Here is a 16,974-nt window from a genome sequence, read left to right on the forward strand (position 1 = left end):
GATGTGGTATCATCATTCAGAACTGGAGTTGGTATCAGTGCTTAAAGCAAAAGATACATGTCCAGACTAAGGAACCCAGTCAATACAGTGCTGTGCAAAAGCCTTAGGCATATATATAGCAAGAGTGCCTTACACTTCTGTCAACGTGGAGTGGAGAGAGAGTTTGATTTCAGTGTGATGACCCTTTGTCAAAACTGGTGAATCTCAGAATACACCTGTCAAACAAATGGAGTGGAGAAATGATGTTTGTCTCAAGCACGTAGCTTGATGTGGTTCAATACCTGCTCTGTGCCGACTCCTCCTTGAAATGACCGCCACTAAAAATCTTGGATGGATATCATCCACACACTGCTCCTGAGATGGAGTTTCAGGACTGCTCTTCTCATCGTCAGAAGATTCATTATAATTGACAACCAGTTCTTCAATCTGCACAAACCCTTGGATTATTGGAACAATCCAGAAATCCGCTTTGGGATCCTGTAAGAGAACAATATTCACGTTTACTTATCGATCGAGGTACAGTGTGGAACCGGCCCTACCAGCTCTTCGAACTGCACCATCCAGCAAACCCCGGTTTAACCCTAGCCTAACCAAGGGACAATTTACAATGGCCAATTAATCTACTATCCGATACATCTTTGGACTGTGGGAGGAAACTGGAGCACCTGGAGAAAACCCACATACTCCATGGGGAGGACGTACAGATCCCTTACAGATAACATCGGAATTGATCACTGACCTCCAGCTCCCCGAGCTGTAATTGTGTCGTACTAACCGCTACACCACCATGACTCGATATTCACGTTTAATCTGATGCCAGAATTATTGCCACTGACCTGTGAAAAGTTAAACTCATTTCCCTGTGGGCAGTTACATTGCAATAATTGCAGAATCCTCTTGGCTGCTATTTTCAGGTCCACAGTAATTAAAGCAAACAAAATGTTCTTCAGCAAGGCAATTCAACTTCAGAAAGAGGCTCCTACAGAGACCTGATGAGAGTCTCAGCCCAAAACGTCGACTGCTTATTAAATGCTGGCTGCCCTGCTGAGTTCCTCTAAAATTTTATATGTGTGGTGAACTACATATACCTGTCTGGACACGCCCCTCTGCTGACTGCTCCTGTGGCTCCTCCCACAGACCCCTGTATAAAGGCGGTTGGAGGCACTGCTCCACCCTCAGTCTCCAGGATGTTGTGTGGTGGTCTCTTGCTGCTAATCGTGGTCTCTTGCAGCTAATAAAAGCTGAGTTATTGATGGTACATCAATATGTGTTACCCTGCTGAGCAAGCGCTAAGAGCCCAACAGTTTCAATCAAAAGCAAATAGCTTGTTCTTTTCCTTGGGGAACTTTTTCATTTTCTGAAAAGTACCCTTAATGGACCACGCCCAAAGCCTGCGCATTACCCACTGGGAGATCATTTCAAACAATCTTAACAAATAGAGGAGATAAACAGCCCTTTTATAATTTTTATAGCAAAATAAATTTTATTCATAATAAAAAAAGTTACAAGTGTAAATAGCACACTTTATTCTTACATTCATCGTCAATGCTTTCAGTACTGTTCTATTGCATTCCTACGCACCAATAGCACCGCTACCGCTCATGTGCCCCCCTCCCCAGGATGGTCACTACTACAATAACTGAGGGGCTTCCTCAACCAACCCGCACCCTTCCTCTCCAGCAGCAGAGCTCTGTTCCATGGTCCTCCCCACCGACCCCTTGCGGTGGCTGCACCAAGCTTCAGGGCACCCCTCAGCACGTACTCCTGCAGCCTGGAACGTGCCAGTCAGCAGCATTCCTCTAAGGCAGGGGTTCCCAACTGGTGTCCACTGACAGCAGTTGGGGTCCATGGCATAGGAACCCCTGCTCTATGGACATCTCAATGAGCTGGCAGACCAACAAGCTTCAGGCAGACTACAAGGTGACTTTCACAATGATCTGATGATCTGCCAGCAGCGTCTGATATTTGTCTCCTTTCATAATACAAAGGCTGGAGGACACTTTCAACCATGAACCTGAAAATGTGAAGCAGGCTAAAAGGATAAGGCTTGGAATGTCCAGGAGTTGCTCATAGGCATTCAATAAATCCACATCCTTTGTGTAACCACAAGAATTCCAAGCTTCCTGACAGATACTTAGGAAGGGCCGGGTTAAGGGGAAGACAGACGGATTTCACACACAGCTGCATGGTATCAAGAAATCCAGGTTCTTGTCAAACCAATGGCCAACAGAACTGACAATAAGGTAGACAGAAAGGCCAGCACTGTGATACACTGTGAAAATCAAAAAAAAAACTGTTTGAGGGACTCAGCAGATCACGCAGCATCTGTCAGCGTAGACAGATCATTGGCATTTCTGGCCTGAAAAGTTTCTGAAAAGCTTTCAGCCCACCCCCCCATTGGAAGTTTTCATGTTTTATGTCTGCAGAGATCTGGGAGTCCAAGGCCAGGGCCAGCGGCAAGCTATAAAAGAACTCTCGGAGGCAGCCACTGGTTATGGATGAAGAGGAGTGACGGCAGCTGGGCCCTAAAATGACCCACGGGTGGTCAACTGTGAAGGGGGTACGCCTGGGACACCGGGTCACACTGTTCAGCCCTCTGGAGATGTAGCGGGCTTAAAGTGACAAAACACCTGGGGGGGGGGGGGGTCTACACCTGATGACCCCAGGGAAGCATCTGACACCCACCAGGCCCCACCTCAAGATCTCTAAGCTATGACCCAAGCTAGGATCTACTTATCAAAGGAATTAAAATATCTAGTCCCATGAGCTCAAACTGATAAGGCGAGGCCGTAGCAGTGTTACTAGTAGCATTACTAGTAGACTGGATTATGGATAGAGGTTAATGGTTTTTGGGCTTGCAGTTAATGAATTTATTCCCACAATTTAATGGTACTACAATTTTAATTTGCAATATTGCTGGAAGAAATGTGATACAATTAACCTTTTAATTCTGGTTTTGTTTTCATTAACCACCCCAATATGCTGTCAGGATAATTGAAGTGCAGTCACGCTTATAACATGAAACACAGCAGCAACTTTGTGCAGAGGTTGATCAGCTAGTCAAGTGGTTTTGCAGCAATAACCTCGCACTCAATGTCAGTAAGACCAAAGAACTGATTGTGGTCTTCTGAAAAGTGTAAGATAAGGGAACACACACCAATCCTCACCAAGGGATCAGAGGTGGAAAGGGTCAGTTGTTTCAAGTTCCTGGGTGTCAACATCACTGAGGATCTATCCCAAGCCCAACATATTGTTGCAGTCACAAAGAAGACATGGCAGCAACTATATTTTATTAGGAGCTTGAGGAGATTTGGTAGGTCACAAATTTCTACAGATGTATCACAGATAGCATTCTAATTACATATACAGTGCCTCTCAAAAGTATTAACACTCCCCCCCCAATGGAAGTATTCATGTTTTATGTCTGTAGAGATCTGCTTTCACTTTGACCCAAAGAGTCTTTTTCTGTTGATCAGTGTCAAAAAAGCCAAGTTAAATCCACTTTGATTCAATGTTGTAGAACTGTAAAACATGAAAACTTCTGCACGGTACTGCATTTGTCCACATGGAGCGGGGAGGGAGTATGCAAATCTGATGAGAGCCAAGGATGTTGGGAATGGGTGGAGCACTGCAGGAGAGGTGTGGGACAGGTGGCAGAGGAGGAGTGCCGGGGCAGGAAGTCAGGAAGTTGGGGGGAGGTGTGATGGTGTCACAGGTGCAAACACACCCAGCCCTGAGACACCAGGCAAGGCCACTTGATTCCAAACAACTGGTTTACTGACCATTACAGAATGTCTCTCTGATGTTTCCCACTCTCTCCTCTCTCCCTTCCCCTTTTCTCAACCATGATTCCCCCTCTCCTTGCTCCCTTCCCACTCTCAGTCCACAATAGATACCCATATCAGAATCAGGTTCATCATCACTCACATTCCGGTGATAATAAACCTGATTCTGATATGTTGTGAAATTTGTTTTTTTTCTGCGGTAGCAGTACAATGCAATACATAAAATTACTACAAGTACTGTGCAAAAGTTTTAGGCACCCTAGCTATATATATATGTGCCTAAGACTTTTGCACAGTGCTGTACATTAATGACTGGTTTTGTCACAACCTAACCAGAACATCAGCAAAAAGTTTCTTCATAACGTGGCACCACAGTGTTGATAAGTAAGAGAAGTATGATGGAGTGGTATCAAGGTGGATCAGTTTAGTCTTTTGCAAAATAGATGCAAATGTACAAATTTATTATCAGGGCTGGGAGGATAATAAAGTGACCTTTGTTCCATCTATCTGGATCACTACTGCATGTTAATTTTGAGTGCTGGCAGCTTTCTTTAACCCCAAAAGACTTTGGCTCCATCAATTCCATCAGATGATGATGCAGTTTATTCAAATCTGGCTGCTACCAAAATTCATTGCACATAATGTGCAAGATATGGTTTTAAGAAATGGGTTCTAAAGAAGTCCAATCCAAGAACAGACTTGTGTGAAACAAGGCTGTTTCACCCAAAACACCAGGGGTCATCAGAAGCACACAGAAAGGCAGTATAAAAACTGGACTGTTTCATCTCTAGCCTCCAAGAGGACCACAACCTTGTCCTGGTTTGGAGTCTTGCGTACCGCAATGACGTGGTGATATTTGTTCGCAGTCAGGACTTTATGCTTTGGCTCTTGGTAGGGTCCCCCATGCCAAACAGGTCAAAGGTAGGACAGACTAGGAGTGGTCCACTGGTCCACTAGGTTTGGGGGTGGGGGTTCATCTCAGTAATAACAACAGGGCTAGGACTGGTCAAAACGAAATTGTTACGGAAACAGCAACGAAGAATCCTTCTACATCTGAGTGCGATGGTATTCCTGACTCTCCACCTGGAACTTGCATAACTGACAGTAGGGAACACAGAGGAAGCTACTGACATGATGAAGGAACACTGCCAGAGATGGAGGACATTCATTGCTGCCCTAAACGCCAGCAGAGTTACAAGCAGTAATTCACCTCTAAGAGCACTCAGTCCCATCAGGTACCTCCTGCCCCGGCTTGTGGCAGACTCTTCGTGTCCCACAATAGCCTTTTCAGCCACCCCACAAAACAGAACTCGAAGCACATCATTCTTCAACGCAAGGAACTGCCGATAATGAGACAGCAATGTAAACAGTATTTCGTCTCAACACCATTAATGTTGTTACTTACATTTAACTGAATCAGATCATCCATCATGTATTTATTCCAGAAAAACCTATCGTCAACCTGTGAGAAAAGAAAGACATTGGCAAGTAGCAACATACCACTGATTCTCTGCATCTGACTTTGATTACAAACCTTTCCGTTGCTGTATCCTACATAGATTGACTTGTTGCGATTGTATGATAATGTAACGGGTGACAGATGGCACATATTGTTCACAATAAATAAAATTCACAAACACCAGAGTTTTTTAAAGTTGAACTCTGAACTCCAACGCTCCGAGCTATATTAACATTGTGTTACCGTAGTTCACTTGAAGAGATGGAGTCTGATGCAATGATATCAATGTCAGGTGACTGCTTTTGGTTTGCTCGTAATGGAAGTTAAGCACATAAAGCAACTCTGGCATGTTTTATTGACAAAATCCTACACTTTCATTTGACCCAGTTAGTGCTTCCTTAACAAGTAACTTCTGTACAAGACCCTTCTGTGTACCCCAGTGACTAATGCAATGTATCAAGATCTGGGACATAAAAAATACCTTTAAGGTTAAGTAATACCCCAGGCTGAAATGGAATAGAGTACAAGAGATGAGATGCAGACAGATGGAGATTGAAGTTAATCCTAAATGTGAACAGAAAAATGGAAATAGGTAAGAAAAGAAGGAATAAACACAAGATATTCTGCAGGTGCTGGAAATCCAAAGCAGCACACACAAAGTGCTGGAGGAACTCAGCAGATCAGGAAGCATCTATGGAAATATTTCAAGCGCTGACCTTTCTTCGGGACCAGAAAGAAAAGGGGAAGATGCCAGAATGAAAAGGTGGGGTGAAGGGGAAGGACTACTAGAAGGTGATACGTGAAGTCAAGTAGGTGGGAAAGGTAAAGGTAGGTAAGAGAAGAGGAGGAGAGCAGATCATGGGAGAAAGGGAAGGAGGAGGGGCACCAGGTGATAGGCAGGTGAGAAGAGGTGAGATGTCAGAGTGGGGAAATGAAGAGGAGGGAACTTTTGCTGGAAGGAGAGAGCGATGTTCTTGCCACCAGGTTTGGAGGCTACCTAGATGGAATATGAAGTGCTGCAACTCCACCCTGACAGTGGCCTCATCGTGGCAAAAGAGGAGACCATGTTGGAACAGCAATGAGGATAGGAATTAAGATGGTTGGTCACTGAGAAATTCAGCTTTTGACTTACAGAGTGAGGGTGCTTGACAAAGTGATCCCCCAAGTTGTAACGGTTTCACCAATGTACAGGAGCACCAGATGCAACAGACTCGCATGTGAAATGTTGCCTCACCTGAAAGAACTGTTTGGGGCCCTGAAAGGAGGTGAGGGAGGTGGTGTAGCATTTCTGCTGCTTATGGGGAGATTTTCCAGGAGGGAGATTAGTGGGGAGGGACAAATAGGCAAGAGATCCCTGTGGAAAGTGGAGAGTGGACGTCTGATGTCCTGGAGAGGAACGCCTCATCCTAGGAATATATACAGCAAAGACAAAGGAACTGAAAAAAGAGAACAGCATTTTTACAAGAGACAGGGTGGGAATCAGTAAGTTTATAAAAAACAGTTTGTCTCCAGAGATGGAGACAGAGGGATTGAGAAAGAGGAGAGAGGTGTCAGAAATGGGCGAAGTGAATTAAATTTCAGTCCATGGGTCAGACAGCTGAAGGAAAGTCAAGTGAATCATGGAGCCAGATGGAAACATGATGAGCGTGGGTGTGGTTAGTAACGCAGACAGCTTAAAGTTAAGACCCACCAACAGCTTGGGTTACACTGTTTAGTACTTGCTTACTCTAAGAATTATTTTTAATCCCCAGTTTAGCTAACAGCAGGCTAAATTGCCATACATCGTCATCATTATGTGCCGTGTTGTATGCCGTGGGCAATCACTGTCTCATGACCATTATTGTTCTTGGTTAATTTTTCTCTACAGAACTGGCTTGTCATTGCCTTCTTCTGGGCAGTGTCTTTACAAGACGAGTGACTCCAGCCATTATTAATACTCTTCAGAGATTGTCTGCCTGGTGTCAGCGGTCACATAACCTGGACTTGTGATGTGCACTGGCTGCTCGTACGACCGCCCACCACCTGCTCCCATGACTTCAAGTGACCCTGATTGGGGGAGAGGCTAAACTACACCTTGCCCAAGGGGGACCTGCAGGCTAGTGGCCTTACACCTCCTTTGGGTAGAGAGATATCTCCACAATGCCATCCTATGTTTTGCTCTAAAGCCTTCAACTGTGTTCACGAGTGAAGAGACAACTGCCAGATTTCTCCTTCATGGACTACCTACTGAGAGAGTTAGAAAATGCCAGGCACCATGAGTATGATGAACAGTCCTGGGGCTTGGGTTGAAGCCTTCCATGTTAGAAGGCCCCCCCCCCCAACTCTTCACCATAGCTGCCTTGTATGAAATGATGAGGAATGTGACAGGTGGGGGGGGGGGGGGGGGGAACACTATAATTTCAGATGGGCTTCAGTCAGATCTGGTCTGCCTGACATCTGGAGCAGTTACATCTGAGGGAGACCTTACCCTTTGCCACAACGATGCTTCTTTCTTCTCTGATGCACTCTGCCTCTGTATCGAATTTGTAAGGTCATAGGTCTGGCTGTAATAGAATGAATCAGAATCCACGAACATCTTGATGAGCTCTTCCAGCAACCTTCGCTCCAAACGTTCCTTTTCCTTGTTTTCCTTGGCCTGCGAGCAGAAACCAGATGCTTAAATGGACAGGGCAGGGGAATCAAAGCATGTGTCACACTCTCCAGGTACCACTTTTCCATCCACGCCCAGCACACCAAGCATTCAATCAAGTCTCCTCAGAGCAGCCAACAGAGGGAATCCATCCAAGGTCAACACAGACATCCACAGTGGCCACAGACACATTTCCCCAATACTCAACAGCTATGTTTGCCTCACAGAGAAGACTTTATAAGATATATGTTTTATGCAAGGCACAACATTTTTAGGACTCAAAACAGAATACACAGTAGATTCCAGTTAACTGGACCATCAGTTAATAGGGGCAACTGCTTATTTGGGACAACTCAAAGAACAAAAACTAATCGAGGTGATATCTGGGATTTCCTTCGTCTATTTGGAACACACTGTCGCTTAATTGGGACAGGAGACTGTGGCCGAACAGTTTCTAACTTGAGTCAGTCGCTTGCACCTGTGTGGCCAGCAGAAAACACGCTGTACTTAGAGCAAACTGTTTTGAAAATGGTGCAGGTTGCATGTGTTTGTGTTCAGAAAGCAGTGATGTCTGTCACTGATAGTTGGCAAGAAATAAGCAGTAAGACAATTCAGAACTGTTATTGCTCACTGCAGTTTCAAGCATTCAGGCTTGGAGATGCTAAAAACGGCTGGAAGTGAAAATGAAACCATTTCACTACTTCAACAAAAAAGGAGGGGGAGGGGAGGATGGGGAGGGGGGATAGAGGTGGGGGAGGGGGGAGAGGGGGGAGAGGGGGGAAAGGGGGGAGAGGGGGGAGAGGGGGGAGAGGGGGGAGAGGGGGGAGAGGGGGGGAGAGGGGGGAGAGGGGGGAGAGGGGGAGAGGGGGGGAGAGGGGGGAGAGGGGGGAGAGGGGGGAGAGGGGGAGAGAGAGGGGGAGAGAGAGGGGGAGAGAGAGGGGGAGAGAGAGGGAGAGAGGGGGGGGAGAGGGGGAGAGAGGGGGGAGAGGGAGGAGAGAGAGAGGGGTAAGAACGAATTTCTTCAGGAATCCCTTCAAAAACGCTCGATGGAAGTTGGAGGATAAAAGAGCTGGAAGCTGGAGTCACCAAATAGGAGCTGGAGCAGTATACTAGGGTACAGCGATCTAGCAAGGAAAACTTACCTTGGATCACTAGGGTATGTTCCACGTCCAGCTCCTCCAACCGTCCAGTTTAATACCTCCCTCCCCCAAGCTCACTGGTCAGAGGCATCATCAGAAAGGCAAGTTTAGCTTTAGCGCCAGGTCCCAACAGAGTTCCGTACAAGCTCTATAAAAACTGCCCTCGTGTGCTAAAGATCCTGTGGAACCGAATGAGAATTGTCTGGAAAAACCAGCACATCCCATGGGAGTGGCAAAGAGCTGTGACAGCGTTCATCCCCGAAGAGCAGAATTCCAGTTCAGCAGCATCGCACTGCTGAACATGGAGGGGAAAATCATCTTCTCTGTGTGGCTAAGAGGATGACCAGCTCGCTCACGATGCACTGACACCAGCTGCCAGAAGGCAGGAGGAGTTCCAAGGTTCCCGGGACGTGAGGAGCATGCATCATCGACACGGGACCAGATCAACGAGCCAAGCGTGAGGAAGGTGGCCTGCGGGTTGAGTGACTGGATCTTCCGAATGCTGAATGGTCTGTGCCTCACCAGCTCATCAGCTTCGGGATGGAGTTCTCTTACATTCCCAAAGGTGCAGGAGGCCTGGTTTCCAACTACTTCAGTGACCTCCGGACGGGCTTCTCTTCTCACGACTTTACAACGGGGTGGCAGCTGCTCGAAGTAGGCATCGCAATGGGGTGTACCATCTCTCCTGTCCTGTTTGTGGCCGCCTTCGAGATCATCCTATTGGAGCAAGGCTGGTGGTCGATGGGATAAAGCTACAGCCAGGACAGAGGCCTCCTCCACTGAGAAGCTCCATGGATGAGGTCACAAGCATCCTTCAGCCGGCTGCACGCACAAGAAGGCTGCTGAAGAGGCTGGATGAGCTAGTGACATGGGCAAGGATGAAGATGAAGCCTATCCCTCTGAAAATGGGACAGAAGTGACAGCGTCACCCCTGCTGTAGGGGGTGAGGAAATCCCATCGATGGCCAGGCAGCCCATCCAAGGCCTTGGGGGGCAGTACATCGTACAGCTCCCTGTGAGGCAGATGGGGAAGTAGCATAGAAGCAGCTCACAGGGGCCTGGCCAGACTCGACCAGAGCCAACTACCTGGAAAGTATAAAGTGTGGTGCTACCAGTTCACACTGTGCCAAAGAACGACGTGGCTCCTGAAAATGTGAAAAATTCCCTCATCAAGAGCCAGTAGAGTGGACGGGATAGCCAAATTGTACACGGGAAATGGCTGGGGCTGTCTCCGTGTTTCTCAGACACTGGTCTCTTTGAGAAGAACATGTTACAGCTGCCACTGAGATACATCCTCACCTACCACCCCACCAGCCTCCGGATCCAACACATTATCCTCCGCAACTTCCGCCACCTTCAACAGGACCCCACCACCCAGCACATCTTTCCCTCCCTACCCCTCTCAGCTTTTCGCAGGGATCGTTCCCTCCGCGACTACCTGGTCCACACGTCCCTCCCCACAGAACTCCCACCTGGCACTTATCCCTGCAAGCGCAAATGCTACACCTGTCCCCACACCTCCCCCCTTACCACCATTCCGGGCCCCAAACAGTCCTTCCAGGTGAGGCAACACTTTACCTGCGAGTCTGCTGGAGTCGTCTATTGCATCCGGTGCTCCCGGTGCAGCCTCCTCTACATCGGCGAGACCCGACGCAGATAGGACGCTTCATCAAGCACCTATGCTCCGTCCGTCACAATAGACAGGACCTCCCGGTTGCCACCCACTTCAACTCTGCCTCTCATTCCCATCTAGATATGTCTATACATGGCCTCCTCTACTGCCATGATGAGGCCAAACTCAGGTTGGAGGAGCAACACCTCATCTACCATCTGGGTAGCCTCCAGACTGGTGGTGTGAACATTGAATTCCCCAATTTCCGGTAATTCCCTCCCCCTCCCCCTATCCTTGGTCCCTCTCTGCCTCTCTCCCCTTTCAACTTTCTGCTCCTTTATCTCTACAGTTCTTTCATGCTTATCCCCTCCCCCCTTTATCCTTCCTCTGATTGGTTCTCCACCTGGCGCCTCTAGGCCCTACCCCCTCCCCTATCTCTATTACTGGGCTTCGGCCCTCTCCCCCCCCCCCCCATTCCTGGTGAAGGGTCTCGACCCAAAACGTTGGCCACTCTTTTCTCACGGATGCTGCCTGACCTGCTGAGTTCTCCCAGCGTTGTGTTCGTATTCTTTGATCCACAGCATCTGCAGTTGTATTTTTGTGTACTGAGATACATCCGCCTGGGGTACAAACAGGAGAAAATCCGACTGGTCGTTGAGCTGAGGGAGTCCACTGACACACTGGTGAGGGCTGGCAATGCCTCAATCCATACTGGCTATAAATGGAGAGCTCAAGCTGAAGGAGACCGAGCCATCAGCAGGTTGCAGCAAAAAGAGTTTGTGGGGAGAGTCCAGGCTGGACATACAGGACTTGACTGGGGGAAGGCAACACATTTCTGGTCCAAAGCCACGAAGAAAGAGAGGATAGCAATGGTAGTGGAGAGGAGAAGGCACTAGTGGGGGGGGTGAAGGCACCGGCACACGGCTGCCAGGGAAGATAAACAATGTGGGAGAGCACCATCAACAGATCATTCAACTGGTCAGACCTGTGGAAGGTCCCACAAGCCAGACTGAGCTCCCTCATCAAGGCAACCTATGACAAATCGCCCTGCCTCCAAAATCATCACCAGTGAGGATAGCTAGCCCCTGTGTGATACCACCAAAGCCAGCCTCCACCACAGGACGCAAGATCGTGCTGTGCCAAGGGCACTACAGATGGTGGCACGACCAGGTCCTAAAGAAGCTGGTGGAGATCCCGGAGACCTGAAGGCAGGATGCGAGAAGCAGCCTTTCCCCAGCGGGACAGCAACTCATCCCATTTGTTAAGGCTGGTAAGATCGCTGATGCACCCGCCCAAGAGCTCCCTTAGGACTTCTCTCCACAGGCAAGGAGTGGAACAAGAGGGCAGATCTCGGCAGACAGCTGCAATTTCCCCAAAGAAATCACCACCACATCTCTCCAGCAGACGTAGTACTGTGGTCCATGGCCACCAAGACAGTCCTCCTCATTGAGTTAACCGTCCCGGGGAGGAAGGAGTGGAGGCTGCCCATGTGCGGAAGAGGCTGAGGTACTCCGGCCTGGCAGCTGAGTGTATGGAAGCTTGACTTGTGGGCCGTCATCTACCCTGTGAAGGTGGGATGCCAGGGTTTTGAAAGCACTCTGATAAAGTTACTCCATGATATGGCAGTGACTGGAGCGAGGCTCAGGAGGTTCGCCAGAGGTGGCTGAAGAGGGAGAAAAGGGCTGCTTTTGGCTGTGGCTGAGGAGTAAAGACAGAAATTGGGGGGGCCGACTAGCTCCATTGAAAGCTGCAGGGTGGTGGCAGAGAGACATTCCTGTCACTGCTCCACCACCAGAAGATGTACCAGGGCTAAGGGAGTGAAACATCAATGAGTGGTGGTCCCTGGACGCTGACTCTGCAGCTGACCGAATGCCAAGCAGGAAACAGCAACTTCCTGTAAATCTCATAGAAACTATGAAGAATTTGAAGGTACTGACAATCATCTTGAATGTTACAATGAAAATGAAGATTTGGAATTGCAATCGTCAAAAATGCTATCTGAAGGCAGTCCATTATCTACACTAGGTGGCTACATAGATTTTGTTCATTTACTGTCAATCAAAAGAACATGACAGAGTACACTGAATGAATTTCTCCATCGATAACTATTCAGAACTAATACAGTTTTATAGTACAGTACCATGGTGACATTGGCAGTGTTCTAATTTCTTCCGTATGTCGTTTAAATACAGAAATTGTTACTCGGTTAATGGTAGTTTATCTTTCTTATACCTTGTTAAATATTTCAAAGAAACTTCAGCTAATTGAGGCAGCCACATAATTGGGCCAAAATGAACTTGTCCCAATGTGTCCCAGTTAACTGGAATCCATTGTACTTATTGAATTGAACTGACTTTTTTACTTATATCCTTCATATATATGAGTAAAAATCTTTGTTACTTCTCCGTCTAAATGTGCAGTTTATAGTAATTTATAATAAATAGCATGTACAACAGGACAGTCAATACAACATGGAAATACAATTGTATCAGCATGAATTAATCAGTCTGATGGCCTGGTGGAAGAAGCTGTCCCAGAGCCTGTTGGTCCTGGCTTTTATGCTGCGGTACCATTTCCCAGATGGTAAGCAGCTGGAACAGTTTGTGGTTCTGCCACATCCAGCAAATATTTACTGTCAACAGGTTTGAGCTCACCTGCAGTTGTGTCTGAGTAGGCAAAGCTCAGCTCATATTCCACACTGTTTGCCAGCACACACATCTTGCTTTCCAACAAAATAACATAGCTGACTGCTAATGAAAGGTTCCAATTAAAAGTAGAAAAGAGAGAGGAGGGAATTTCTCTTTTAGAACACAGAAACTCTAAGTTTAAAAAAAAGCAAGGTGTTACAGCCTCCAATGTCACCGAGCCATCAAATATGAAAAAATACAGTGCATGTGAAACCGATACAGGAGAGCACTTGATAGTGTCAGTGATAACCCCCCCTCAAAGCCCTACACTCCACCCCCTCCCCCCATACAGTTCTGTGCAAAAATCTTAGCTATAGATAACTATCAGAATCAGGTTTATTATCACTGGCATGTGTCGTGAAATTTGTTAACTTAACGGCAGCAGTTCAATGCAATACATAATATAGGAGAAAAAAAGTAAAAAACAAAATAACAATCAATTACAGTATATGTATTTTGAATAGATTAAAAATTGTGCAAAAACAGAAATAACGTATGTCAAGAAAGTGAGGTAGCGTTCACTGGATCAATGTCCATTTAGGAATCAGATGGCAGAAAGGAAGAAGCTGTTCCTGAGTGCGTGCCTTCAGGCTTCTGTACCTCCTTTCTGGTGAGAAAAGGGCATGCCCTGGGTGCTGGAGGTCCTTAATAATGGACGCTGCCTTTCTGAGACACCACTTCTTGAAATGTCCTGGGTACTTTGTAGGCTAGTACCCAAGATGGAGCCAACTAAATTTACAACCCTCTGCAGCTTATATAAACTTAAGACTGTTGCCTAGGACTGTACGGGGCAGGCAGGGGGAAGTGGTGTGTGCGTGGAATGCACTGCCAGCGAAGGTGGTGGAGACGGATACAATAGGATCTTTTAAGAGACTCTTAGACAGGTACATGCAGCTTAGTAAAATAGAGGGCTACATGGTAGGGAATTTCTAGGCAACTTCTAGAGTAGGTGACATGGTCGGCACAACATTGTGGGCTATAATGTGCTGTAGATTTTCTATCTTCTATGTATGTAGTCAGATGACAATAAATTTGAACTGATAGACACGAGAAAGTCTGCAAATGCTGGAAATCCAAATCAACACACACACACAAAATGCTGGAGGAACTCAGAAAGTCAGCATCTATGCAAGAGTAAATAGTCGACATTTCGAGCCCAGTCCCTTCTCCAGGACTGGAAAGGAAGGGGGAAGACGACAGAATATAAAGGTGACAGAAGGGGAAGGAGGATAGCTAGAAGGTGATAGGTGAAGACAGGCAGGTTGGAAAGTAAAAGGCCAGAGAAGAAAGAATCTGATAGGAGAGAAGAGTAGACCATAGGAGATAAGATAGGAGGAGGAGACCCAAGTGAAGGTGATAGGCAGATGAGATGACGTAAGGGGCCAGAGTGGGGAATCGAAGGAGAGGGAAGAGAGAGGGAATTTTTCTTTTAAACCAGAAGGAGATATCGATATTCATGCCATCAGGTTGGAGGCTAGCCAGAAGGAATACAAGGTGTTGTTCCTCCATCCTCAGGGTGGTCTCATCCTGGCAGAAGAGGAACCCATGGTGAATGTAGATGAATTTAATAAGCAGGCGGAAGAGGAACAACTGGAAATACCGAGAGGATGGGAGGTGACAAGTGGAAGCAACAAAGAGCCTATGCCAGCTTGCATTGCAGTGAATCTTGTTGGGCTCCATGTGCTGCCTCTAAAGAGAATGCTCTATCAGCTTTCCCTCTGACCTGGAAAGTGAATAACCAATCGCACATTTTGCTTGTTGAGGAAGAGCAGTAAATTATACACTCAGTATATTCAAATTGCAAAATACTATGGTTGATAAGTAAATTTTAAACTCTAGATTCTATGATGCAGTTTAATCTCCACCGTGGATAGGATGTCATACTGTGGGTATCTTATCATGATGGAAAGCAGACCAGCAGTTAGCTTGAAGGCAGCAGAACAGGGAATAGGTGTAAATGTACAGATACATTTGAAGGTAGCTGATGGGAAAGTAGTTTAAATACCTTATATAAGATATTTCAACATCATGGGCTGGAATAAAAAGTGAGGTGAGTATAATGATCAATTTATCACAGGATGAATGATCACTAAACACTGAATTTGCCACAGTTAGGATCATCATTATGTGCCATGCCATATGCGATCATGGTCTTTCCATGATCATGTTTGTTCTCGGCAAATTTTTCTACCGAAATGTTTAGCTAGTGCAGTCTTCTGGGCAGTGTCTTCACAAGACGGATGAAACCAGCCATTGTCAATACTCAGAGATTGTCTGCCTTATGACATGCACCAACTGTTCATACGACCACCCACCACCTTCTCACATGGTTCAGGTGACCCTGACTGAGGGCCTAAGCAGGTGCTACACTGCCCAAGGGTGACCTCCGGGTTAGCGGAGGGAAGCAGTGTCTTACACCTCCTTTGGTAGAGACAAATCTCCACCTGCCACCCACAGTTGGAATACTGGCTCCAATTCTGCCCTTCAGAAAGGACATTAAGGTGAAGACAGGATTTACTCGACTAGTTCCAGGGTTAATGGACTTGCCTTGTGGGGAAAGGCTACAGAGGTAGAGGTAGAGGTAGAGAGAGAGAGATGGGGGAAGAGAGGGGGAAGAGAGGGGGAAGAGAGGGGGAAGAGAGGGGGAGAGAGGGGGAGAGAGGGGGAGAGAGGGGGAGAGAGGGGGAGAGAGGGGGAGAGAGGGGGAGAGAGGGGGAGAGAGAGGGGAGAGAGAGGGGAGAGAGAGGGGAGAGAGAGGGGAGAGAGAGGGGAGAGAGAGGGGAGAGAGAGGGGAGAGAGAGGGGAGAGAGAGGGGAGAGAGAGGGGAGAGAGAGGGGAGAGAGAGGGGAGAGAGAGGGGAGAGAGAGGGAGAGAGAGGGAGAGAGAGAATGCAATAGAGATGATCGAAGTTGAGATGGCAGATACTGACACTGGGAGAGAAGTGGGGAACTGATGAAGAGGAATGCAAAAGGACAAAGTGATTATGAGAAAGTGCCTGTTCATATGGTGAAATACGTGCATCTACTGTACACTTCTGAACTTCACTGAACGTTCGTAAGAGGCACTGGTGCATACTTCAATACTGAAAATGCTCGATGTCAGTGCTTAAACTGCACTGACTTACCTCTGCATGCCAATTTCTCGGCAAATGAAACAAATTCATAGATAACATCCCTACCTTCAGTTTTTGTGAAAATATATCAGCAACTTTGCATACCTTGACAGCACCTGATATCATAGGGAATGGAAACCCTTGCATGTGAGAAGGGGATACACATTTGGACTGAATTTCAGAAACAGAACCTGCTTTATTATCACTGGCACATGTCATGAAATTTGTCACCATAGCAGCAGCAGCTCAATGTAACACATGATAACACCGGGTAACAAATAAGTAAAAGAATTACAGTAAGTGCTTTTAATAGTTAAATTAAAAATAGTGCTAAAACAGAAATAATAGTGAGGTAGTGTCATGGGTTCAATGTCCATTTATGAATCAGATGGCAGAGGGGAAGAAGCTGTTCCTGAATCACTGAGTGTGTCTCTTCAGGCTTCTGTACCTCCTTCCTGATGGTAACAATGAGAAGAGGGCATGCCCTGGGTGGTGGGGGCTCTTAATAATGGGCACTGCCTTTCTGAGGCACCGCTCCTTGAAGATGTCTTG

At 46.9% G+C, this 16,974-nt stretch overlaps 1 protein-coding gene across 2 annotated transcripts in view; it reads right to left on the minus strand.

Annotated features, from left to right (window-relative positions):
• The window catches only part of inpp5f (inositol polyphosphate-5-phosphatase F), a 243,503-nt gene that overhangs the window by 69,443 nt on the left and 157,086 nt on the right, over positions 1 to 16,974 (minus strand). For both annotated transcript variants that reach the window (XM_073027701.1, XM_073027702.1), the window contains 3 exons: positions 7,712 to 7,879; positions 5,191 to 5,247; positions 282 to 477 (listed from right to left, as the gene is read on the minus strand). In XM_073027701.1, the coding sequence (XP_072883802.1) occupies positions 282 to 477; positions 5,191 to 5,247; positions 7,712 to 7,879 (421 nt within the window). The remainder of the gene's footprint in view (positions 1 to 281; positions 478 to 5,190; positions 5,248 to 7,711; positions 7,880 to 16,974) is intronic.

Source organism: Hemitrygon akajei, chromosome 23 (assembly GCF_048418815.1).
Source record: "Hemitrygon akajei chromosome 23, sHemAka1.3, whole genome shotgun sequence".
Lineage (NCBI taxonomy): Eukaryota > Metazoa > Chordata > Chondrichthyes > Myliobatiformes > Dasyatidae > Hemitrygon > Hemitrygon akajei.